The 26,709-nt window shown below is 38.7% G+C and overlaps 2 protein-coding genes across 2 annotated transcripts; both read left to right on the forward strand.

Moving 5' to 3' along the window:
- The first annotated feature begins 970 nt into the window (after positions 1-970).
- Positions 971-10,694, forward strand: ZFAND1 (zinc finger AN1-type containing 1). Its single transcript, XM_057370092.1, has 8 exons — positions 971-1,085; positions 2,090-2,132; positions 3,313-3,352; positions 3,714-3,841; positions 3,927-4,018; positions 4,854-4,978; positions 9,901-10,056; positions 10,199-10,694. Exons 1-8 carry the CDS (start codon positions 1,031-1,033, stop codon positions 10,367-10,369), a joined length of 810 nt encoding a protein of 269 aa, XP_057226075.1. The 5' UTR covers positions 971-1,030; the 3' UTR covers positions 10,370-10,694.
- A 5,298-nt stretch (positions 10,695-15,992) lies between these two features.
- IMPA1 (inositol monophosphatase 1) lies at positions 15,993-25,980 on the forward strand. Its single transcript, XM_057370093.1, has 9 exons — positions 15,993-16,029; positions 16,199-16,280; positions 17,589-17,722; positions 19,701-19,805; positions 21,009-21,054; positions 21,198-21,306; positions 22,028-22,136; positions 23,657-23,808; positions 24,238-25,980. The coding sequence occupies exons 2-9, from the start codon at positions 16,218-16,220 to the stop codon at positions 24,354-24,356; spliced, it is 837 nt and encodes a 278-aa protein (XP_057226076.1). The 5' UTR covers positions 15,993-16,029; positions 16,199-16,217; the 3' UTR covers positions 24,357-25,980.
- The last annotated feature ends 729 nt before the right edge of the window (positions 25,981-26,709 follow it).

Raw genomic sequence — 26,709 nt, forward strand, 5'->3', positions numbered from 1 at the left:
CACATAGCACAGGATTGCATCCAGGTGGATCTTCAGTATCTCCAGGGAGGAAGATTTCACAACCTCTCTGGGCAACCTGTTCGAGTGTGTGGTCACCCACACAATARAAAAGTTCTACCTCATATTCAGATGGAAATTCCTGTGCTTCAGTTTCTGCCTGTTGCCTCATCCTTTTGCTTGGCACCACTGAGAAGAGCCTGGCCCCAGCCTCTTGGCACCCTCCCCTAAGATGCCTATGGACATTGGTGAGAAACCCTCTCAGCCGCTTCTTCTCAAGGCTGCAGAGGCGCAGCTCTCAGTCTTTACTACGAAGGGAGATGCTCCAGCTCTCTGCTGGATCTGCTCCAGGAGCTCCATGTCTCTCTCGTACTGAGGAGCCCAGAAYTGGCGACATGGTACASGAAGGCGTTTTGGGAAGGCATCACCCTCGGGCAAAGGCGTRCGCGCGGGTCAGGGCTGGGAAAACAACACTGAATTCTGAAGGAATGTAGCTTCTTATAAAAGTAGTGGGTGCGCCACTAAAGAAACCGCAGCGGCACCAACAGGTTATAGGGGCACGAAGGGCTTCGGGAAGCCGGGATATCTCCGCTCTGCCTCTGGGAACAGTCTGTCCCGAGAGAAGACRCAAATAGCGACACAAATAAGACACAAAACATGCCTTCCCCCCTGCCCCGTAATAGCCCGAGGAACAGCAGCCGCGGCTCTGGGCCCGCTGAAGTCTGAGACGCCTCTGGGCTGACACGGGCTGGTCCGCACAGACTGCCTTCAGCACGGTCCCACTCGCACCCCGGCAGCTCCGAGCCGGCGGGGCGGGCTCAAGTTCAGGCTCAACCCGATGAGGGCGGGTCTCCTCCGCYCCCCAGCCGCGCCTCGGTCCCTCCCAYCCSGGGGCGGGTCCYCTCCGCAGCACCGCCCGGCYCGGCCCGGCCCCGCCTYGGCYCCTCCCGCCGCGGGGCGGGTCCCGCCGGCCTCACCGCCTCTCCCGCCCCGCCTGGCCCATCCGCTTCTCCGCCTCCTGCGAGCCGCGGCCATGGCGGAGCTGGAGGTGGGGCAGCACTGCGGGGTGCCCGASTGCCGCCAGCTCGGTAAGGGAGAGCTGCGGAGATGGGGATGGTGGCCCGAGGGCGGTGCGGGGTTCTGAGGGGAGCCACTCGCTCGGGGTGTCCTCCGTGCTGCTGAAGCCCTTCACGGTCCGGTGCCAGGGCCTGTCGMCTCGGCTGTGTCTCTGGGTGGTTAATAGCTCCCTTCCTCACACTTGGTTGCCTTCACTGATCTCGGAAAGTGCTACTGGAAATGTAACCYCTCAGAAACAGGCAGCAGAACCGCCTGTACCGAAAGCTTTCTGATGGGGCCACTCAGAGATGAAGGGATCGAGATGATTGTGACCTGAGTTCCGTGGTCCAGTTGCGTGGTGGTCTGTTAACGTAAAATCTGAAGGATGGAGGAGCCAATGGGCTGGGCTAGAGCTGGCATTTGCTGCCATTGGTGAGGTGGTGGAGTTCGGCAGACAGCGATTTTATCTCTTAAGAATTTATGTAGTAGATAAGGAATGTGTGCAGAGGCTTAGAAAGTGTGTGCAATTTAAATCACTCAAGAACAGTATGTACGATATGATGAGAAGGGTAGGGTCATCATGACTGGATGGAGAGGTGCTCTCCATCAGAGCAATGGAAGAGGTGCTCTCCCTTCCAAAGAGAGAGCATCTCTTCCAGTTGGCACCCCATAAAATAAAACGTGAATTGTCCTATATCAGTAAATAGTGTTTTGAGTGGTCTTGCAATAAATTCAATTTTTAACATAACTGGTAATTCTGATGGCCGAATGTTCCAGGGTCATAGTTTGATAGTCAAAAACCCCTGAATTTAAAGTCTAATTCCARCTTCTGTAATTTAMCTGCTCATATGTTTCTCTATAATACTGATTAGGGGAGTTAACAAAAGCCACTTTAGGTGAAGTGTAAATGTAGTTTCTAAGTTACCAACCCTGTGATATTGGTAAGCAAAAGTTAATCATGTGAAAATTAAGGTAGAARATAGTAATAAAACAACAACCATGTTGTCTTAATTGAAAACAAATCTCTTTGTTTCAGATTTTCTTCCCTTTGTATGTGATGGCTGYTCAGGTGTATTTTGGTAAGTCCATAGAATCACAGAGTATTTCAAGTTGAAGGGGTCCCACAAGGGTCAACAAGTCCAACTCCCTGCTCCTCACAGGACTAAAACTAAAGCATACAACTAAGTGTCATTCAGACACTCCTTGAACTCCAACAGGCCTGKTTCAGGCCTGGGGATCCTGTTCCAGTGCTCAGCCACCCTCTGTAAAAAAGAACCTTTTCCTAATGTTCAAGCTGAGCTTCCTGTGACACAGCTTCATTCCATTTCCTCATGTTGTATGCTGATCACCAGGATTTCCTTATCCCAGGTGAAGAATCCTACACTTGCTCAGGGGAGTCCACAGCTTCTCCTTCTTTAGTTTGGTTGGCAAGCATAACATGTATTCAGGTCATTTATAAAATTATTAAAGAGCACTGGCACTAATACTGAGCCCTGGAGAACTCTCCTGGTAAGTGGCCACCAGCCTGAAGCAATCACCATGACTCTCTGAGCCCAAACTATCAGCCACTTGCTCATCCATCAGGCTTGTCTAGYTGTGTGCTGGACATTTTGTCCAGAATGGCACTCTGAGAGACAGTGTCAAAAGCTTTGCTAAAATGCAAAACACCACATCTGCTGGCTTCCCAAGGTCRAGTAGATGGGTGACCTTGTCATAAGTGGAGGTGGCTGGGTATGTTTGCTTCTAGAAGAAAATACAAATTTTCTTGCAAGGTTAAAATCAGGGCTTGCACTTTGATTTACACTTCAGATTAGCGGAGGGTAGCTAAAAGAAACTCAGAGACTGAGGGCAGATTTCACTTCTCACGTGTCATAAGCYTTCAAGGGATTTCTGCTGTTATGGAAGGTGATTGAAAATGGAAGGTGATTGTTATAACAGAAAAACTCCAGTTGCTTTAAACTGAACTCTTAAGCATACTGATGTTTTAATTATTTTGAAATGGTTTGCTTATCTTGAGGCATAAGTTCCAAAAGCTAAATGTTTTACTTACTGAGGAAGAATGTGATCTATCCATTCAAGATGTGAAATGCATAGGATAGAACAAACTTTAGAGAAGGTTCATTATGTAACTGAAGTGTTCCCATAATAAAACATGTCACATTGCTCTTTAAACCCTTTAACGTTTTCACATGCGGGTTTGTTTTGTTTTTTTCCTGGAATGATGATAACAGTGTGATATTTTCTTCTTTTTCCACAAAGCCTTCAGCACAGGAGCCGGGAYGCTCATGGGTGTTCTGAGGTAATCTAATAATATGTGACTACCTTAAAATTAAAATTCCATGCAACTTTGCTGTGTGTTTTCAGACTAGATGAATGCACATGGTAAATAAGTGTGAATTGTTTCACTGATGATGTGAAAAGCTTAAAAAAATTAAACTACTCTTTTTGGCCTCTCAGAAGTGAATTCTACTCAGAATTGGGCGGAATGATGATTCTTTTTCTGCCTCTGAGCTAAACATAACCAGGGCAAAAGTAGGAGARAATAGCTGGACCAGATTTGCCCATAGAACGGAGGGCTAGCACGGATCTTTGAGAAAGCTGGGATGGTAACTTGTATGTTACAAATTATTGGTAATAAAATATTTTGTACTTATTTCTAGGTGAACATAAGAAACAATTCTGTGAAACCTGATTCGCACAGATCTTACCCATGCTCATACAAGGACTGCAGTGAAAAGGAGCTTTTGCCAGTTTTGTGTCCATACTGTGGAAAACATTTTTGCCTCAGGTGAGTGGAACAGAGTGTTTAAACATCGATATTAATTCTTTAATGTATGGAAAAGGCAATAGCAGTTTTACATTGTTGTTTACAGACATCGTCATCAATCAGACCATGAATGTGAGAAGCTGGAAACCCCAAAACCTCGAATGGCTGCCACACAGCAGCTTGTTCAACAGATTATAGGCAAGTACAGAGGGATATACTTTATCTTTTCTTCAGAACACTCTTTGAGCTTCTGACCTCCTTTGAAGGGTTAAGTCTGACCCTTTGAAGAGTTAAGTGAGAAGAAAGGATGGGGGTTCCTTGGTTAAATATCCCTAAACGTCCATGTCAGCATTTAATACTGTTCATGTAAACTGAGACAAAATATCAGTATGAAGAGAATCTCTAGAGAAAAAATAGGGCACAGGTTTATTTCAGAATTATTGTCTTGTCATTCTACAATTACTGTAATATAGTTAATTGTACCTAGCCATTATTATTTGCATATTAATTCATGTGCAAATAATGCAGTTGTGTTGGGTGTGCATCTCAGTCTGCTGGGATCACAGCTACACAATCAAGATGGCCAGAAAAGGCTGATTCTACAATGTAATGATTTGCAGATTTTAAACAAGCTTTAAGATAGGAAGAGAATAATCAACACTGCCCAGCTGGACAGTGGAGTTATGTGTAGAAAGGAGGATCTGAAACTGTTGCCATGTGAATGCTGTGATGGCCACAGGTGTAAAAACATAAGAATTTGTATCTATTTGGCTTCTGCAKCCTGTGTTTACATCATGACAGTGTTCATCTACTTCCATTCCTTTCAGTGTAAAGGAGTTCTGCTAGAAATGTAAACATTCCGAATATTCTTGAGTAGGAGTACCTGCTGCATGACCTTGGGAGGATATGAACAGACACGAAAGGGATGGGTTCCTTGGAGATACAAGGAGCCCCAACAGACTAATTGGGTCTATGTCATATGTTCAGGAAACAATCAGAATGATCACACTAACAGGAATAATATTGTTCTCAGATTCTAAAAAAAGTGAAGAAGCAAAAAGCAAAAAACGTAAAGGAGCAAAAAACAGTGAGACAGCAGCAAAAGTGGCATTAATGAAGCTGAAAATGCATGCCTGTGGGGACAAGTCCTTGCCTCAGGTCAGTGATGTTTGTTTTAAATAATTGAATTCTCAAAGGAAATGGAAAGTTTTCTAAATTGCTTGATCTTCATCTAGTTCCCTCAGCTTGGTCTTGGATTTAATTTTTCAAGACCACAGTCACTTAAATGTATATTTCAGCCAGGTACCCAAAAGCAATCTCATTAGTCTTACATATGTTATAAGATGTCTGTGTAGGGTTTGGAGCAGTTGAATCAAAATCTATTATTTTATAGCAGAAATATATTTGTCTGTCACATAACACTGCAGGGCCAAATGGGTCTTTTGGGGATTCTTAGCAGAATGATGATAGCACTAAGTTGTATTAAAGCTTATTATTTTAGCAGAATTTTATGATAATCAGAGCATAGAATTTTATTATTAGACTAGAACAGGATTTTTAGAATCACTGTAGGACAGTTTTGTAAGTAGTGCAGCACAGAATTTTACAGCACATGTGGTTCCTTATCACTTGGACTCTGCAGATTATGTCATATCTTAATACTTGCAATGTCAGTATTTCAGATCATCTAGTCTTGAAACRTGTAAGTGCTTGGTTTTCCCATCCAGAATGAATTCATATGTTAGGGCATTGCAGTGGAAAATTCAGTCTGATCATAAGAATGTGCCTTAAAAGTTTGAGTTTGATAATTTGGAGGGTTGAGGGATGAGTATGCCGACTTAAATTGGTACCAGGATGTTTCAGGTGCAGGTTCAGCCACTCACCCAGAATTAACATCTGAAGATTGAGGGTGTTGTATATACAATACCATTTGTATGTGTAGAAAACCCAGTTGAGAAATGGTTTTCATAAACTGAATCACACAATTATCATCCCATTCATGAAACAGAGAGGAAGGAGGTATAGATAAGGGTCAATACAAGTGGGTGTTGTGATCATCTTTTCACATCTGAGGTTTCTACAAAGGTAAAGTCATGATTCCTTGGACAACTCCAGGTTTGTTGAGGCCAGAAAATCTGTCCAAATTTCACTCATTACCTGAAATGATAAGAATTTACTCATTSTTGGGAATTATCCAAACCTCAGTGAAAGCTAAAGGGAGACCCCATTTGTGACCTTTTCATGTGACCTTTACTTAGGGAGTTAGTAAGGGACAGGTATTTTAAACTTCRTAGAGCAGTTAATAAGACCACTGTCACCCTGAGAACAGAGAAGGACTGACAGTGGAGGATATATTAGACATTTTTCTGGTTGGAGAGCAGGAAAATGAGCTTCTTCCACTGGGCATCTGGTGGGTGTCTGCTGGCTATTTTAAAAATCAGCTTTAAGTAAGGCTTTACCCTGTTTTCCCGTATGGAAACTTCTCCCTAGAGCTCATTTTAGTGCACCATTACTTTGAGGTCTGTAGGGCAGGTGGAACACAGAGGCAACTCCATGATTTTCACACCATTCCTGAATTTTTTTTTTTTCCTTTTTAATGAATGCCATTGTCAGACTGCACAGCAGAGGGCATGGGAGTGTCAGCAAACTGTTGATTAAATCCTACCAGAGTGGTAAGACCATCAGTTTTACCACAAGCAAAAACTTTCCCTAYGCCTTATTTTATCTCCAGTAAGGGTGTAATGTCACCCCTCGGGTGTTCAAGGGAAAAGTCCAACATAATTAATTTGCCAAGTGTATCTGGGGGCTTATTTCCTGCCCACAGTCCATTTGGCCCCCAAAAAGGTGATCTCCTGTCTGGAGATTGTTTTAATAGCCCAGTTGGTGTTTCCCTGAATCCAGCACACAGAATATCCMTACTGAATGTATTTAGGTTTCCTTGTTGCATTTGCTGGTTTTGGGAAGGAGACAAAAGGGAATTCCAGTTTTAAGACAAAAGGGAGTTCYAGTTTTACCTTAACAATTGAATAAGAAACCACTCAATTTACTCCAGTTACTAATATTTTCTAATGTTTCAGAGGGATCGCTCCAGGACATGATTCTGTTTGAATAATGAGTAATTGTGCTCCAGTATCCTTGAAGAAAACATTGTTTAATTTATTATTTACTGCTGCACAAAGGATGGGACTCAGTCCTCAAGTGGCATAGGGAAGGGCCTTGTACCTCTGCCAGTCTGATTCCCTTCCCTTGTTTCTCTGATCTTGCTCTCTGTTAGGAGAGATAAATCAGGATGTTTTTGTGGTTTGAAGGGGTTGTCATTTATAGAAGGGTTACTAGGTAGGGGTGTGAATCATTTTTCCTCCTTTTCTCCTTCCCTCATTAGCAATTGTAGTTTTTTGCAAGCAAAATGTGAAGCCTTTAATTTCTCTGATACTTGCAGTTTTTTACAGATTCCTTATTGCTTTTCACTACTATGGCCAGTCATACYTGATTTTTAAATCTTTTCCACTTACTAGATTTAGAAATACCTTGATTTTTCCATCAAGGGTTTTACTTCAGATCTGTATTTATGCATTCTCTTAAAAGAACTGTATTTAAATTACTTTTTCACCACAGTATTATGTTGGAGCACACCAAGTTCAGGCTCTTACACTGATTTTATAATACCTAAAACATTCTATGTGATAGTATTGTTTTAGGTTTWATCTTAGTAGTGTGCATTTCATAACATCATAGAATCAAAAAATGCTTYGAGTCTGAAGGCACTTTAAAGATAATTTAGTTCCAAGCCCCTTCCATGGGCAGGGACCCTTCCTATCATGTCAGGTTGCTAAGGGCATCATCCAAGCTGGCCTTGAACACTTCCAGATACTTTGGAATTCCAAATACACTGGAATTTAACTRTTGAAAATAACTACAGCTATTCCATCGCTGAGTCTTCATATGATTTTTTTTCTTTATACTTGCTCAGAAAGGAGATAAATCTGCKTAGGCAGAAGTAATAATACAAAGACCTGCTTGTAACATTCTTCACAAATAGTACCACTGTAATAAGTATGGGCRAGGAGGAAAGGGAGTTATTTCAAATATTGTGGAACAGAATTTTAAAAACSCACCTTCAGTACCTATAAGAAAATTTTTAAAGTTGCTTCCTAATTCCTAAGGCWATAAGCTCTAAATAGTGTAGCACAAATCACTGTACATTAATYTCCTTTATCAGTCATTTTTTTATTGGAAATAAGAACCATCTAATTGATTAATCAACTAGAGTAGCAATAAATCTCATTGATAAATTAAGTCTATTAGTATTCAGCACATCTCTGTTTAAATTGCTTCCTAGACTCSTTTTAGCCTTCTGCCCAGCTTGTTCCAGTTTGATGACAGACTTTTTAAATATGAGGTTTATGCCTGTTAGGCATATTAGTTTTCTTCATCACTATATAGAGATTGATACGTTTATCTTAGAGGTGCACGGCAGAAGGGCAGGGGCAATGGGAACAAGCTTGTGAAATTTCAATTAGGTAATATGAAAAAAATCACACAGTGAGTGTGGCCAGACTTTGGAACAAGCTGATCTGAAAATTTGTGGAATCTACATCCTTGTGATGTTCAAGATTGATGGAATCCGTTCTTGGAGCAACCTGATTTACCTCTATAGTTAGGTCCAGCTTTAAAATTCCTCTTGCTTTGAGAATGATTTTGAACCATATGACAYCATAGGTCCTTCCTGATCTTTCTTACTCTATGTTCAGGAAAATCAGCCTGTCTTAGGCAGATTTCTCTAGTCTCTCTGTTCCAGTTAGCTTTTTTTGCCAGTGATTGCTTCTTTCAGTGTCAGACCTGATGAGAGTTATCCCTCTGGACCTGACCAGCTCAAAACAGGARGGCCATGCTGCAAAACACTGTTACTTATTGTGTCCTTGAATGAATAATGTTTTCTTGGATATGGCACAGAAATTCCAGGAGGTGTATTCTGGCTATAGACTCTGTAGCTGTAGGGATGCAACAATAGAAAGTTTCCAACATTCCTTCTCTTTTCCAGGCTGAACAACTCTCTAGTCATCCTGAGAACTGGAGGAGCAAGCATAGAAATGAGCTGGGGCACTGATAGCAGTTGAGTGATGTTAGTATGTATCTGTAATAGAATGGCTGTTGTGTTAGCTGTCCTACAAGTTGTGGTCATTTACACTTGAGGAAGATTCAGGTCCTGCTTCCTTGGCCCCTTTGTAATATTTTGGACGTTGAAGATTTTTGTTTGTRTGGAGAACACTCAAATTTCAAGGAMAACGTACAGGTTGAAATTCAGAGTCGCTTTTATGAACACGGTTGAGGTATTTCTATATGTTTCTAGGGAATGCCTAAATAAATCCTTTAAGAAGAAGACTTCTATTTTGTTTGATAGGGTCTGGCTTTGACTCAGCAAGGATAATCCTAAATGATGAATATGTAGCAGTCATGATTGCTATATGTTATCCCAGTCCCATTCAGAATCTCTCCCTTATTACTTTTGATTACTCAAGATTACTYTTGACATAAATTATTCTCAGACAAATCTTTTGGCCTAGTACGAATTGTTTAGTACATGAAAGGAGCATACAGTACAGGATAAAGGATTAGCTGGTCATGATCTGAATGTTGGTTTGTGAAGCAGGCATTTCTAGGACAATCAACTGTTCTAACTGCTTTTACATTCTAATATGAGACACTAAACTGCTGCCAAAAACAAATACTGCTTCTTCAAACTCWCCTTTTTCTCCCAAGAGCAGATGCCTTTTCATGTCTGTCTATATATAACAATGTAGCTGTGGGACTCATGGGAAAAGATGTTCTCTCTACCATTAAGAACTTATGGCCATSATATGTGTGCCTGTAGCTGGAGAAGATTGGATTTGATGATCTTGGTAATTTATATGTTCCAGGAAAATTGTCCTGCTGGAATAAAACAAATTTCAGTTGATAATTTTGAGCCTAAATTTTTTTTACTGAAAAACTATTAGATACATTTGACTGGAATGATGTGTTTCGTCTGTGGATAATTTTTTTGTTTGTTTTGTTTTGTTGTATTTTTCATGTTTTTCTAGACAGAAAGAATTTATTTTCAAGTATTTTTACCAAGAGGAAACAAAGAGAAAAGCAAACCCATGTTCTTTTCCAGTAAGTGGAGTATTGGCAAAGTAGTAGATTTTGCAGCTTCCTTAGCAAGCCTTARAAATGACAACAACAAATCAACATCCCAGGTAAGTCAGCAATAACAAACATTTTCCAGGTTGTTGCATTTTGGTTTTATTTTTCTTCAGCCTTTTGTCCCTCTCTCATCCCAGTTCTTTCATCTTGGCTAGGCAAATTTTGATGTTAACTTCTGTGCTATTTGTCTTACAGAAATTGAGATTATGCCATGCTGCTTCTGGAGAAGCCTTGCCATTTGAACACACACTGGAAACATGGCTATCTGATAAAGACTATCCACTGTACAATGGAGGGAATATAATTCTGGAGTATCTCGATAACGATGTTCTATTTATAGAAGATGCTGATTCCTACTTTAGTTAGTCAATAAATTATCACAAACCAAAAAAATCCAATATTTTTTAGAAGCATGGTATTCAAGCAAGTCCAGTTTTCTTTTAAAATTACTGGTATGCCAGAATCTGTCTTTCACTGTAAAGACACAATTCCCATCAATTTCTCAGTTGCTTGACTGACAGAACAACTATGTCCTGACAGGAAAATTAAAATAAATAATATTACAGATGTTCACATTCTAGAAWAAATTCTTGCTCTATTGAGCTATATAATATTGAGGAATTTTTTTTTAAATTTTGTATTTATTTTTGTGTAAATGGTGGGGACAGTATGTCTTAATAAACAATGAAAATGAAAACTTGCACTGTGTGTCTGTTTTTTGAAGGAAAGAAACATAYTATGCTATTGCAGCATTTTTCCTACATCTACAAGAACAGATTTCATTGAGTTTGGAAACCAGGAATGTCCAYACACCAGGTCTACATTTTCTTCCTGTAACAGTTTAACAGGAAAGCTTTTGTAGGAAAGCTTTATGAAGCAAAAGGAAATTCATACAGGTGCCTTCCTGTTCGTAAATCTCTTTGTGTGATTCAGTGGGAAATAAAAGAGAAATTAAAATTGTCTTCTCTAAGTCCTATGTAAAAGAAGAGGAAAAAATACAGTGCAACTGGAAGCACAGCATTCAACAGTTTGTAGTTTCATATGGGCATTTCCACCCTTAGTTAAATCTCTATTGTTTCCTTTTCACCAGTCTGTAAGGTGGAGTTACTAAGTTTTAAAGTGGTTGTGCACAGTGATTGTACATACAGAAGTTAGACCTACAGGTGTATATGTCCTATACAATTGATGGCTTTCTCAAATTTTGGTGTCRCTTAGTGCTCATTGAGAAGGTAACTTATAGTATCATTGGTTGGTAGACTCCAGAATTTGGATGTCTTTCAAAGCTGGATTGAAAATTCATAGCAAGRAAGAAACATGAGATTATGTTTATCACAGTCATGGCTGTTTTGAATTACTGAAACATAAACCCACAATGATAGGACCAGCTCTGTCCTAACCATAAGTCCTGATGTAAAACAAAGGAGCTTTGCTTTATCTGTTTAAATAGGCCGGTTACAATCTAAACTCATCCTGCAGTGCCCTTGAGCCTGCTCAATTTAAGCTAGAGGWGCAGAACCCTTTCAAGACTAACACTTCTAATTTGCTTTTACCTGTTGACAATTATTCAGTCAGTGTGCTCCAATAAGAAGATRGGAAGGCAATCCTGCAGTGACAAGACAGTGGATGAAGGGATGTGAACAGAGCAGTAGAAGGCAAAAGCCTTCATTTGCAAAGCTGTAGTTCTGCGGTGCTGTGCAGTGTGACTGAAATACTGAAGCAAGCCTATTCATCGGATACAAAAGAGGCTTTAGCAAGATTTTCAGCTGGACCATGGAAGGTGTGATCCATTGCTACMAAAATGACCTAGTGGCATGTGATCAGAGCACAGTATTCAGATCAAGGAGGAGAAATCTCTGTCTCCCAGAGCCTGACTCACTGCTAGATCAGTGTAACTCTGCTTTGACTAAGTTTGAAAAGGGAAGACCTACCTTTCTTTCTCAAAAATGGGGCACTTACTTTTAGGCAATTACCTTCATTAGCTGTTCTGATGTTTGCAAGGATGTTCCAGCTTTATGTGCACTGTGACTGAACATACTCAGTAATGCCTGGAAGTGTTACTGGGCCACAGAGAGACTGAATGTGTACATTGTTCAAAAATGTCAATATGATGCATGTCAAGGACATCGTCCTGCCACTGCCAGACATACATGGAAGTAGGGAGAAACTYTATGAAGAGGGCAGGGGGCATAAGGTTAAGGAATCTTGGTAGTCCTCTGAGAAATGGACTTTTGGTTCAGAGAGCTGACACGAGATGGAGAGATGCACTCAGACCTGCAAGTGGAGGTAGACAATGCATCGAAGTCACATGGACATTGATAAATCTGGATTTGGTGTTTTGGTTCATTCAGCTACAACATTCAGTAACTGACAGGAAACTGTCAGGRTTTTTCTCCAGTAGATGCTTGCCTAAAGGAAAACATTGYMCACTGTGCATAATACTAGATTGTGGTKAATTTGTACCAGTTTTAAGACAGACATGCATGACATACCCATTCTAGGCACAGCTGCAATRAAAGTAAAAATCACAATGTAAGTTCTGCCTGGCATACTCTTCAAAGGTAGTTTCCATTGGCAGACCAATAATGTGGTTTTTTTCCAGTGGCTGTAGTGTCAGTTTTCAGTACTGCCCAGTAAAAGTTCCTTTGCAACAATTTAGAAATATCTGTAGGATTACTGTGTATTGATTTAACTCGCATAAAACCYCAAAAAGAACTCAGTAAGCCTGTCACTGTTGTTTCTTATTTTGCTTTATAGTACTCTTTACTGTAGTTTTATCATGACTTATGGAAAAATTACTTTACTGGCTCTGTCATGGATGTCACACAAAGGAAATTGTTTCTGGTTTCCCTGAAGGAAAGGGTTTTCAGTAGCTGGATGTTTTGGAAATCTTTGTCTCCTGCAGCATAAAGTATGGTAGCATTTTTCTGCTTTCTCCTGCCTGTCTCTCCAGTTGTTATCTTGCTTTCCAGTACAAGAGGAACAGTTTCCTTTTCCCTTGTATTTATTTTCCTCCCTCTCCTCTGCAATTGTCTATTCATTTTTCTTTTTATCTTAGGCCTCTGTGGTACAGAATATGCAGTAAGAGGCCAACCAGCATTGTGTAACCAGTGAGCAAGGAAGAGYCTTAAACAGAACCTGTTCTCCACACAGTTGCTACCAATGCAAGTGAAAAATGCTGCTATGCAACAGGGTAATTTTCCTTTTTTAGCTGAAMATCCTCATTCTCTACTTACACCTTTCCTCCTGATTCTGATTTTTCTGCCCTAGCAGTTGCAGACAAAATAATTGAAATAACACTTTTTTTTTTTTTGGTGGATAAAGAGTAGACTTGGGATGCAGGAAGTAAATATTTGGGGAGACCTCAAAGGTTTTGCCAGGGTGGTTGCTTTCATCAGTCGCCAGTAATGGCTAAGGGCTATCAGCTTGTAAATGACAGTACAAACATGGCAAGTCACAGTTCATAAGACTCCAAAATGTTTTCACTATCATCTTATTCCAGGAATCTGTCTAGGATTGTACATAGAAGCTCACTCCATGAAGTTTTCAGAAATCAAGAAGCAAAACCAAATTAAGCTAGTCTGACACAAATAATTGAGAAGAGGTAAAAACTCCACCCCAATCAATGAACAAAAGCAGAAACTTTTCCAGACCTTCAGTATCTTGCCCAGGCCAGAACTGCTCTAATTTTATCTGTTTAGACTCAAACATATCCTTACTTAGCATAAGGATTGGCATTGTGGAAATGGGGTAAATCTGCTTCTTTTGAAGTTGTAGACATTTTATGATTAAGCATAAAGCAAATGGCATATTTCCTGGTGGGTTTTTTTGTTTTGTTTTTTTGTTTTTTTTTTTCTGAAACTAATTATCTTAGCATGTTTTCATAGGGAAAGTTCAATGACTGCATTTGAAAAAAAAAAAAAGTCCACCTTGGAGGAGTCATCTGGCATTTGAAACCACTGTTAATTTTGTAGGCCTGTGTTTAGAAGGTGCTGAACTGTTTCACTTCAAAGTTAATAAATAAAACTTTAACTTCTAGTAGATGYAAAGAAAATATATGTAAAGTTATTCAAGCAAGAAGAGGAATTTATCAAAATAAATACTTCCTGATTTTATAATAAACAGTGCTTTCAGCCAAATCACAAAAATAGGTGAATATGAAGCTTTTTGGTTGTTCTAGCTGTAATTTTAGACAATGCACAAGGTTAAGGCTTTGAAAACATTTTATAAGAAACTCCCGGTAGCAGCTCCTGGTCTAGCTCCAGTTCAAACTGCTACAAAGTTGCCTGGCATCTGTTTGTAATATATGCAATACAGTTTGGAAAGGGTTGTGTCAACACCAAGAGCTCAATTCTGCTTGAATACACGCCCTGTTAGATCGGCTCAGCAATGCTATAGTGAACGAGAAATAATATATCACACTAAGAAAGCAGGCAGCAATCTCTTGTACTTTTATTTTCCTCATTTTCTSTATCTGAGTCTGTTTTAGAAAAGTATGCAATCTGGGGTATGATCAGTCTGGCTTGAAGACGTTTTATCAATAGATCACATCTCTTCATCCAGTTTATCAGGTGACACATGAAAATACACCTTGCAGCCTAGTGGTCTCAAACATAAAACACAAAATTTAATTTCAGATAGAAAAGAAATAGGGGGTTGGATTAGGGAAATTCTTATACTTGTTAGGAGAGAACTTTAGGCATTTAATTCTGCTGATTTTAGGGTGAATACAGAATTTGAAATCTCCTGTAAAACCCTTGCARTAATGTTAAGTATACTACTGACAATGCCAAAGAAGCCATTTTTTCATAACACTCGTGGAGTCCTRTATAGTTTGTACTAAGGCATGTTCAGCTGCTTGGCTCAATAAAAACCAAATCTGAACCAGAGTGCCTCTTTGATTGGGCTGTATGCTTTTGGTATAAACTAGCAAAGAACGACTTGCAACATAATCAATAAAAACACAACCTACCATCTCTGTAGTTCTTTAATGACTGTGAATACTTTAAAAAGYAGGCTTATTCCTGTTTATGCATTGGGAAGGAAGAAATGTGTAATTGTACAGTGACTTGTCCCAYACAACAGGGCTGGTGAGAGTGGAAATTTACCTTCACTGAAATGGAAAGGACAAAACTAACCCCACTTGGCCTAGCTGTGGGTTGGATTGGCATTGGGGAAATGGGGTAAATCTGCTTTTTTTTGAAGTTGTTCTTTTGAAGACATTTTATAATTGTTTTAAGCATAAAGCAAATGGCAGCCCTTGTCCTGTTTACCCAGATCATTTACCCATTTTACATAGGACCGCAAATTACATCAGTTGCAATTTGTGAGGACAAGCCAAGCCCTCAGTGTTTTGCCTTTATTTGATGACAGACAACAGGCTCAAAAGATCACAGGGAAAAAACGAAACTAGTGTTAGTGAGGCTTGGAAAGTTTTTTTCCTCTGTATGATTTTAATTAATATTGAAAATGCTTCAAYTGAACTGCAAATCGCTTTCAAAAATCTTTGAACTCCGTGAGGGTTGTGAGGCACTGACACAGGCTTTCCAGTCACGATCCATTTGCCCCACTCCTGGARGCSAACAAGGYCCRGCTGGATGGAGCTYTGAGCAACCAGGYCGAGTGGAAGGTGTCCCTGGCCACGGCAGAGGGGTTGGTTATGACCTTTAMAGCTCCTTCCAACCCAAACCATCCTTTCAATTTATGATAAACTCCAATCGCGTGCTCTGTGGGAGAGCATTTACGGTACCTCCGCCCTGCCACGTCCAATTATTAACAAGAAGTCGACATCAAAGACTAATTTCAACACTCCCGCGGTAGATTTTGCCAGCGCCAGCACCAAGGCAGCGGCACCCGGCGCCGGGCTCCCTCACGCAGGCACCGAGCGGGGGCAGAGGGGGCGGGCCCGGCCTCGCGCGCGGCGCCTGCGCMTGGGCGGGAGCGGCGGCGGGGAGGGGAGGGGAGGGCGGCGCGCGCCCCGGCCGCCATTTCGGGCACCGTGAGGCGGGAGCGCCCCCGCCCAGCGCTCGGTGCGTGTCCGCCACCCCCGGGGCGGGGCGGGGCGTGCGCTCGGGGCATTTCCGCATTTGCACAGGGCTTAAATATAAACCAGGTGAAGGGRAAGACTTCGAGTTTGCAAAGAAGCAAGAAACGAGCCGTTATAATTTTTTTTCTTGGGTTAATCTCTCCTTTTGTAAGGCTCTTTATCTCGGAAAAGATGGCAGATCCCTGGCAAGAATGTATGGATTATGCAGTTGATTTAGCAAGGAAAGCTGGGGAGGTATGTRTAAGCTCTTTATTAATAATAACGTTTTGTATTGAGTGTAATATGTGTGTAGCTTTTGAAGATGTTGGATGTTGGAMTTTCTTCTGAAGAGTGTTTTGTCARAAACCTAAATAGGCAGAATAGTTTGTGATGTTCAAGGTCAAAATTAGAGTGTCTTTTATGCATGCAACTTGGTTGATTCAAGAAAACAACTTTTCGCTTTTCTTTGGCCTGGTAGGAAAGGCTAAGGAGTAACTTTTGTTCCTTGAATTTGATTTTAAAAATAAAGAAAATTCAGACTTGTGGTAAACAAAGAGCATCTCAATTTTCCCCCTTAAACTACTTCTGTCTACCTTATTATTTTACCACCTGAAAGCTGGTGACAGTCTTTCTTGTGAATGCCTCAATCAGCTWTAAAAAGTGGCTTGTTGATGGCACACAATACCATATTGTGTTCTCTCCATCCTTGGAAGTGTCCAAGGCCATGTTGGATGGAGCCCWAAGTCTGGTCTAGTGAAAGGTGTCCCTGCCCWTGGCAGGGGAGTTGGGACTAGGCARTCTTCAAGGCTCCTTCCAACCCSAACCATTCTATKATTATTTCTCYTCATGAAGACTGCTTTGCTTCTGTAAACAAGAACCATTCCTTGCAGTGGTGMTATTTTGCCATTTCAGAKCYAAGATGGCTTAGAACAAGACAAAGKTTGYACATCTTGGCAAAGGCTCMGCACCARTGGTTACCAAATGTTCAGATCTTAGTAGTTCTGCTTGGTACATTTGAAGGCTGTGGCAGTCAGACAAGATGGCACATGTACTAAATCTGTGCCCTGCAGCTGCAAAAGCTGTGGAGTATTGTCTGTGCAATGACCTCATTMAAGTCTTGCCTCAGAAAATCTTTCTAAGTTGTAATAATTCTGTTGGCTGTGAGACATGGGTTCTTGCTTAAGCTGATTCTGAAAGTTTTAAAATCATAAATGCAGGATCTGGCTAAAAATGGCTGACTTGAGCTCAGTGTTAGTTTTTTTTGTTTAACTCTGGTATTTAAATTTCTAAATCTAAAACTTGTCCTAACAAAATTGACCCCAGCTTGATCTTCCTGTAGTACTCAGATGTAAGGCCACGTAAAAATTAGTRCTGAGTAGGGACTAGAGATGCAAGTCCCAACTCCTGCAGTTAAATCCCAGTTATGTCCCTGCTTGTGTTTGTGTTTTGTGTGTGCAGTATAGAAATTACTGTGAAAATTATGCTTACATTTTTTTGAAAACTAGTATTTTCCATACTGTTAACAGKGAAAGATTTTTTTAATTTTTGTTTTTGTTTTAACAGATAATTCGTGGAGCACTGAAAGAAGAAATATCTGTTATGACTAAAAGTTCACCTGTAGATCTAGTGACAGAAACTGATCAAAAAGTAGAAAACTTCCTTATTTCTTTGATAAAAGAAAAGTATCCTTCTCACAGGTATGGCTTGTTAGTGGTATGCTTTTTGACAAAAGAAAAATGGAAAGTTTAAGATTTTGCTTGGTAAAATTTTATTACAGCTGGCATGCTGGAAAGTTGTAGCATTCTTCTTTACTTCAATAAATTAAGTATTGTAGAGTAGTAGTGGGTTGAAGTTTTGCCCAGGGCTGTAGCAACAAAGTAAGGTGTCTGCAGGTCTACTGACATGAGGCTACATTAGGCTGAAATGTTGCTTCCACTTGAGCTGGAAGTGTAAACTGTAAGAAACTTCTTGGTTATTGTGTTGGAAAATCAAAGGTGGCCCTAGGAGACCTGGAACCCACATTTCTTGTCTGCTTTTGAAGTGTGCCTTTGCTGTGTTGGATGGGTCCTGTGGGTCTGAATGTGCCTTTGGCCAATGTCACGCAGTTTGACAACATCAAACATCCTTAAAAGAAGACAGGATCTTGTTCTGYGTAACAGAAAGACTGTCTTACAAAATACTGGGTTTCTTAATTGCTCTTCCCTTTTTYCCCCCCTTTCCCTGCCCCTCTCTATACCCCTGTCCTCCGCCCTTCGAAAAATGTGTTCTTAAAGGGTGATCTRTATGTATTTTACTTACGTGTATCTGTCTTTAAAATTTTGACATAATGGCTGAAGTTTTATACAGTTTCCTTAAAGTCAGTTTTCTTTTTTTTTATTCATTTTATTGGAGATTTAGTGATTATGACTGTGTATGTGAAATTTGTATAGAACTGGAACAGCTGAGGTGATGCAGAAGTTCAGTAACCAAATTAGTATAAGCACACAGACTTGTGAAATGACCTTGAAATAACAGTTTCTGTGATACTGATAAGCATTCTAGAATATTTTAGCTTMTTTTTATTTTAGGTAACAAATGTCRCATTGTACATAATGTGCTGAACTTCCCTTCCTAACAAATTACTCATCCACCTATTCAGTTTCTCATGTCTTTGTGAAGGTCTGCTGCTTTTTGGAAACATGCTGTTTCTTTCTGATTATTTATCTTCGCTTTTGTAGTTAATCATAAAACTCCTAATCAATATTAAAGGACCTCATTTGTTTCCTCTCAGCAGTTCTCATTTTACATGTGAGTGGAGGAAAGCATGTGTTTGCTGCTAACTTTTCATAGGTTGACTAAYGTGTGATAAATTATGACAACCTGCAAAAGGCCTCAAAGAGAATTCCACCCACTTAGACTCATTCTAATAATTTTGSAGTCCGAAACAAACACTTCCATGAGCAACAAAAACCGTGAAATATGGGGTCCTGTGGCATTGTGCCTTCTGTGACCCTGGGGTTTAGTACTTTGGCTGAGCATGCATTCACCCATCTTCTTCAGAAACTCTGGAGTGAATTTCATCCCTTTACCATGTTACTATTTTGTCATGCTTGTAAAATKAAAGTTTTGAGATTAACAACTTTCTGTCATGTTTGGGTTGAAATCAGTCTTCAAATTTAACAGTTACTGCAGCATTCTAAYCAGAGACATAAGACCACAAAAGCTTTCTTCACTGAAAACACAAGCTGAAAAATAATGTTGTATAGCACAAATAAGCTGAAAAAGGTAAATAGCTATAGGTATTTTAAACAAAATTTGATGGTGCTGTTACTTGAAAAAAATTACAAAAACATCAATGCTGTTTCCATCAATTCAGAACATCAAGTTCTGAATGCTAAATTCAGTATTATTCTAATATTTCTGACTTGAAAATTCTGGTATTGTTTCTATACTGAAACATTTCCCCCCCCCCCCCACATATTGTGCTTATCCTTGACATCATAAATATTGATGCACCCTTAGTCAGATGTTCTTGGTGCTTTCTGGATAAATTGTATTTCTCAGCTTTTTGCATATGGTCACTGGTGGTACTCAAAGCATCATCTCACTTTAAAGAATTTCAATGTGAAGCACAGTGTTGTAATTCAGACATTTTTAAACAATTGTCTTTGTGTTTTAAATGTGTTTCTACTGTAGCTTTATCGGAGAAGAATCTGTTGCAGCTGGACAGGGCAGCATTCTGACAGATAACCCCACATGGATTATAGACCCTATTGATGGAACTACCAACTTTGTACACAGGTTGACCTTTCATTTTTTTTTTACATTAGCATCCTCAACTGATTACCCTTTTGCTTTCTCCAGTTCTTGAAAAGTAAGGTTTTTATTTTTAAATTCCTTTAAAAGTGATACTATGAATTTGTTAATAGTTACAAATTGCTACTTATTGAGAGCCATTGGGCAGTTTTTGTAAGCATTTAAATATTCCTGCATTATAATAGTCTCACTCTGTTGCCTAACATCAGTTATTCCATAAGAGGCCTGTRTTATATAGCAGGGATCAGCAGCATTTGGCATGGATTTCAGAGATACATGGCAGATTTCACCAGTTAAGGGCTCAGAATTAGAAGTTGGAGCATCTTGAGACAGGTGATAACAGCTCCAGGTTCTGATTTCTAAGAAATTTCAAGTCCCTTGAGATCCAGGAGCCCCAACTAGGAAAGAAAGCAGGATACCACCAGTAATTTATCAGTGGTATTTTGCACCAGCATGAGGAGGGGACTTTCAGTGTAATGCTGTGACAGCCTGTTCCTTATGTCTTTGAAACATGATAGCTTTTGGCCCTAGTGAACTTTTCTGAGTGTTTCATTKAAGTTTTGAAATTACTATTATGTGCACAATGATTTTTAACAGCTTCTGAATCCTGCTAAATAGCATGTTCCAAAAGTWAGAAGAACCTCTTCTGCTGAATGTACAGACTTGAAAGTTGGTATTTTTTGCAGATAGTAATGAAAGTCCGGGAATTGRAAAAAAAAAAAWGAAGTATTTGATTGTTTCGAACTTAGAATGAGATGCAATCCACCATGTYGTATATAGTCCCACTGTCATCACTCTTCCTGCATTCTCCAATGTCTGTTTTTCTGATGGCTTTGGTGGAGAAAGGGGAGGTGTGGGGAGTTAATTTGGTTCTTTTTATGAGACCATTTTGGCCAGCTTGTTCCTTCTGAGAAAGGTTAGCAGCTTAGAGGCTTGGCTAGGAATGGCTGTAACAGGTATGGCAGCCTAGTGGGTAGAAAACTTTGTGCTTCAAACGGTAATCAGCATTATTGGCTCTGTTTTCAGCTGAATTGTGCATATTCCAAAAAAACTATGTCCTCTATAGTCCAAGTTTGTTTTTGAAATGTACATTATATTTAACTGAAGAGTGTCTTTATTAAGAGAAAGCATGGTAATGAAAGAAGTGTAGTATCTCACTGTAAATTAGTGAAATGTTTTGTTTTGTAGGTTTCCATTTGTGGCAGTTTCAATTGGCTTTGTTGTAAACAAAAAGGTATACTTTTTATTACTTAATATCTAATCCAACCCAAATTAATTTCTTGTTTTAGTTACAACTAAGTTCTGTAATTTCCTATTTCACAGTAAGTAGAAAGAAAAGGAAAAAACCCTCAAGGTGTTTTTCTTTTTTTCTTGCAGATAGAGTTTGGAATTGTGTATAGTTGTGTAGAAGACAAAATGTATACTGCCAGAAAGGGAAAAGGTGCATTTTGCAATGGTCAGAAACTTCAAGTATCGGGCCARCAAGGTAAGCTGAACTGAGTAGCTTCTTTCTGGTAATTACCAGATTGCAAATGAGACAGCAGAAGTTTCACACCTGGATATATTGGTATTTCTTAGCTCATAGTTTTGTTTTGCAAGACTTTCTTTCGCCATGGGCTGTTTAATTTTGAGAAACAGTTTTTATGTTCTCTTTGATGCATATGATGTGATCTGTGTAAAATCAGGACTCAGCAATTGAAGATTTTAGTCCCCATGTGTCTATGTTGTGGTTTTGTTAGTTTGTTTCTTTGTCTTTAATTCCCTGGATATCTGTAATCTGTTTGAGATGTTCTTTGGAGTGTAACAAATCAGCCAAACCATTCAACTTCYCCCAGGAGTGACCTGTTGTCTTAAGTCAGTAGGATTCTTCTCTGCTTACATCCCTACATCAAGTAAAATCCATGTTTCAAATGGGACCTTTAAGTATCAGGACTGTTTTAATTTTTATAACAATAGACTTTTACTTAGTACTGGCATCAGTTAATGTATATGCATAGTTGAAGCAGATCATGTCTCTTTCATTGTATTTTATTTTTTCCTGCCATTTTCCAAGTTAGAACAGATTTTTATGTTTGATATATTTAATATTTTATTAAGATAACTCACTTTTATTCAGTCTTCCAAGAAAGCAATGAAGTAAACCCTGCTAGTTATTGTGACTGTTTTAGTTGTGCTGATGGAAGAATGAGGTTTTGTTTCTTTTCCAGATATTACTAAATCCCTTTTAGTAACAGAATTGGGGTCAAATCGTGATCCAGAGGCTATAAAAATAATACTTTCGAATATGGAAAGACTTCTCAGTATTCCTATTCATGGGTAAGATGCTTCCTATTTTTATATATATACATTGATGGTGGTTAATACTGTAAATATGATAATTTTTAGAAACYTTTGGTTGCATTGTATTTGGCACCTTAAATGTGAAATATGATTTAAAAGTTTCTCTCTAGTAGCTTTCATGGAGAAACTGTGTTTAACCTTTTCAAGGTGACACATATAGAAGAGAACCCTAACAATTGATATTGAGAAGCAAAGCTTGTTTGTGTTTGTAGGACTACAAAGTGTTGTATTTACTAATTAAAAAAATTAAATACAATTTTGTGCTTCTCACCCCATCCCGAAATACATAAGGAATAAAACTGGATAACAGAAGTTATATTGCATTTCTTTGTTTCCTTTCAACGTAGTAATGAAAACTGTTGCTTTTTAAATACATATGTACATACATATATGTGTGTGTATATATGTAATATATATATATATATATATCAGAAGATACAAGTAATTCTCCCTTTCATTTCTCAAAACCATACAATTTTAACTTGTCTGAGTAGTTTAGGTTGTCCATGAACTGGTCTTATTTTGGTTGCATTCCCTACCTACTGTCCTCCAGATAAGCCAGTCTACATTTCCGCAAACCATTTGTATAAAGTTAGTTTCAGTAGACAGTTTTTTGTTATTGTAACCATGTCCATGTTTCTGATCTAACAAGTTTTATGCTGAGATTCTCAGGATTCTTGTTTAACAGCATGCCGATTTTTTTCTACTTCCAAAGGCTCTTCCAATGTAGTTAAAGAATATATGCTAAGATGTAAGTAGGGAATACATTTTAGGTGTGTTCACAGGTCAGTTCAACTTGGGCATTTTATTTATAAACAATAAYTTGAGATTGGAGTTGATTTATGTTGCTTCTTGCAATGGTATAGCTGCTGATGGTTACAATTTAATGTACAGTTTAYTGTTAATTGAAATTACTGCAATTATTTTTACAAGTCATATTTACTTGCTAAGTGCATCAGCATTTCCAAAGGAAACTGGAATTTGTGACGTGAGAGTTTGTTGAAGTTATCCAGACCAAATTTATGCTGTGCAATTTATTTTTTATGATTACTGTTAGAGGGTTTGGAAAGTCAAAAGATTTTTACTAGGCATCAGCAGAGAAACTGAAAAAAAAAATGGTTTTTCAGCACTGAACAGTGTACACTCTACTTGAATTCTTGTATTCAAAGAGCAAAATAGACTATCTGTTACTGTTTCATGGGAAATTATCTTCCATAATATTTTTGTCTAGGAAATMATTTGGCATGTTTTTAAACCAAAATTGATAAACAGAATTTGTAAATGTAATTTCTGGAAGTTTGCTGTGTTTGGAAAACTCCTCAAGCTACTTAAGCAACACCTCATTGCYGGTTTTTTGTTTCACTGTAGCATTCCATCATGCTTTCTCTAGCTCAGTTTACTTCCATTGTGATATTTCTTTRTTCTCTATGCAGTCCACACAGACACCGTAACTTTTTTGCAAACTCAATTAAAACATCATCTTGTATCTCCTYTAGGATTAGAGCTGTTGGTACAGCAGCTGTGAACATGTGCCTTGTGGCAACGGGTGGAGCTGATGCCTATTATGAAATGGGGATTCACTGCTGGGATATGGCCGGAGCTGGGATCATTATTACTGAAGCTGGTGGAGTACTGCTGGACGTGACAGGTAAAGACACAGGCCTGCATAATAATATTTTGTCCTTTTACATGACTTATTGGGAATAAAATGTAGTTGAAATGAGAAGGCAAGAAGTTCTTTTCAGTCCTCTTTCCAAGCTACCACTACTGAACAGAATTCCCAACTCWTTAATAGATAAAGGAAGTGCTAATTGTATGTTCTTAACCAAGACAACCTTTATTCCCTTGGCTGTACACCTGGAAAAGTGAAAAAAAGACAGTAAATATATATTGAAGAGAATTTAAATGCAGCTCATACAAGACACCTGTTGTATTATATGCATTTTTGTCTAGAGACAAAACTTGGTCCTAAATAGTAATGTATAATTTACACTCAATTTTTTCAATACTTATTTTAATGCAAACTTTTAATTTTTTCCATATATAAACTGGTTGCTTTGTTTGCCCTGCTTTCTAGGTGGACCATTTGATTTGATGTCTCGGAGAATAATTGCTGCAAGTAGTCAAGCTGTYGCAGAGAGAATAGCCAAAGCACTTCAAGTAATTCCTCTGAGAAGAGATGATGCGACCAACTGAACACCAAAGCTACACCATAAATGTCCTTATCTAATGTTGTCTGGTATTCCCACATGGTCGTTCTACACCTTGAATCAATGGTAGTCTTTTAGTACTGGCGTGGCTGCTAAGTTGAGCTTTGAGATTGAAACAACATTCTAAATAAGCTTTAACTGTTGAGTATTTTATTTAACATTTTTATTAGATAAAAATCTAGAAAAATAAATATATGCAACTAGTATTTTTATGTTTTATACTACACTGGAATGCATAGCAAGAGACTCTTTGGTGTATAGATAAATAAAGATCTCTAATTCTGTAGTGACAAACAAAAACCACTGTCCTAACACCACATCATCACATCTGATCCTGAACCCAAAATGATGACGGCATCACTGTTTATCCAGTCTTACTCTCGCTGGTCTCCAGTGTATCCATTTCCTTACCTCATTGCAGTTTTTGTGAAGGGAGTTCACACATTTCTGAACTTGTTAGTTGCTGGTAGTTTTGACAACAATTTTAAAGCCTTCAWTGCTTACCTATCATTGTTTTTGTAGTCATGATTTTACCTTTCTTATGGTAGACAGACACAGTCTCTTCTTTAGCCTTGTATGTGGCTAGTACTCTTGCAAATCCATTACAGTTTCAAAAGTAAAAGTTATTGTGCCTGAGAATACATGTATCTCCCAGAATTAAGTTCTGAGCACACCTATCACTCAAAATTAAGATGCAGTGTAATTTGCATTTTGTTAATTTTGATTGGCTTTCTTCATGGATGAGTGTGTTTTTAAGCCTAAGGAATCATTAAATCCAACTCAGCTGGCAAAAAAAAAGCCCATAGTCCTTATTTTTTACATAATTTTCTGTAAGTTACGAAAGCTKTGACCAGCCAGGACCAGGTTTCCATTGTGTTATAGAATGTATACAGAAGAAGACACATAGCTAAACCAAAAGGGTTTATCAATCTAAGAAATATTAGTGATTTAATTCTAGGTGTCAGTTGTTGTAAACTTTGAAAATTGTAATGGTTCTGTGCATTTTTGTATTTAAGGTTGTTAAAAGCATCAGTGCACTGTTCAAATAATGAATGCACTTTAAAAAAAGATGTAACTCTGATTGGTTTTTAGACTTTTTGTGTTGAAAAGAAAGTTGTCTCACTGGTTGTTCAGTCAAGATACAGCAATGCTTTGGAAAGCCTGACTTTTTGTACTTCTGTCCCACTATTTTTATTTTGAAAAATGCTATATTGAAGTTTGAACAGATTGCATATTATAAATGTCAGGCTTTTATATCAGTTGWTTTTTGCAGATTTTTTCAGAAATACTTAATTGGAAGATGTATGTCATGCCAGATGATCAATGTTAACAAGGTCAGCCTGCTATTTGAAGGTCTTCTTAAAAAGCCAGACTCACAATTATTTTAGTTTTAAAAATTCCTATTGACTAGGATGGAARCCTTTTGAGCATTTTGCTGTAACTTTATTACTGTAAACAATGTGGGATCATGGTTATTTTTGAGATATCTTGTGTGTCATTGCTGTGGCTTTTGTATAACAAAAKCTACATAACTTCATTTGTGAAATTGAGATATGTCTAAAAAATACTTGAAATGGGAAAATGTTAGAAATAAATTCACTTTAGCAGCAGTGGCTTCAGCTGTGCTTCCTTTCATAGCATTCATCAGGCTGTGATGCTGTGACCCAGCAAACTGGCTCTGTGGGTCTCAAACTTGAGTTGAGCACTTTTTCTTCTTGGCCTCTGATGTGCATGGATCATAAACTGTTGTGCCTTTAGATGTGGGATTTTGTATGCACCTGCACTTGGGTTTTGGAATGAATATTTCAACCTCTGCTAGTGAAATTATTTAATCACCTCCCACCTCAGACTCAAACTTTGTGGATTATCTTGCCTGTCATTTGTGTTGGAGGTCCATCAGGTGGTTGAAGCGTGTAATTTTCTCATTTAACTTTCCTAATAATGCTATCTGAAGAAAAGTTTATATGAATTTCTTATCTCAGCCCTCATCACTCTGTTTGTGTTGGAGATGCGCAATTTCTTTTAACTCCAAATGACAGCTTTTATCAACTGCTTTCTTTTTAATTTCAGCCACCTTTTCAGGAGGATCTGAAATCCTAGCTTGACACTTTGCTAAGCATTGTCTTCTCCAATACCTTTAATATGAGGCCACTTATGTGAAAGGACACTGAAATGTAATTGTTAAGTTTAAAGATATTTTGTTTCTGTACTAGCCTGACAAGATTTTGTAATAAACAGAGAAGTCAAGATTGCTGTGTATCCAAAATGCTTTTGAGATTTTACATATGAGGTAGCACCTGAATCTTTGAAACTATGAAAAGTGTAGCTTTTTTAATAAT

Source organism: Malurus melanocephalus, unplaced genomic scaffold (genome assembly GCF_030028575.1).
Source record: "Malurus melanocephalus ecotype Western Australia unplaced genomic scaffold, MMel_1.1 scaffold_119, whole genome shotgun sequence".
NCBI lineage: Eukaryota > Metazoa > Chordata > Aves > Passeriformes > Maluridae > Malurus > Malurus melanocephalus.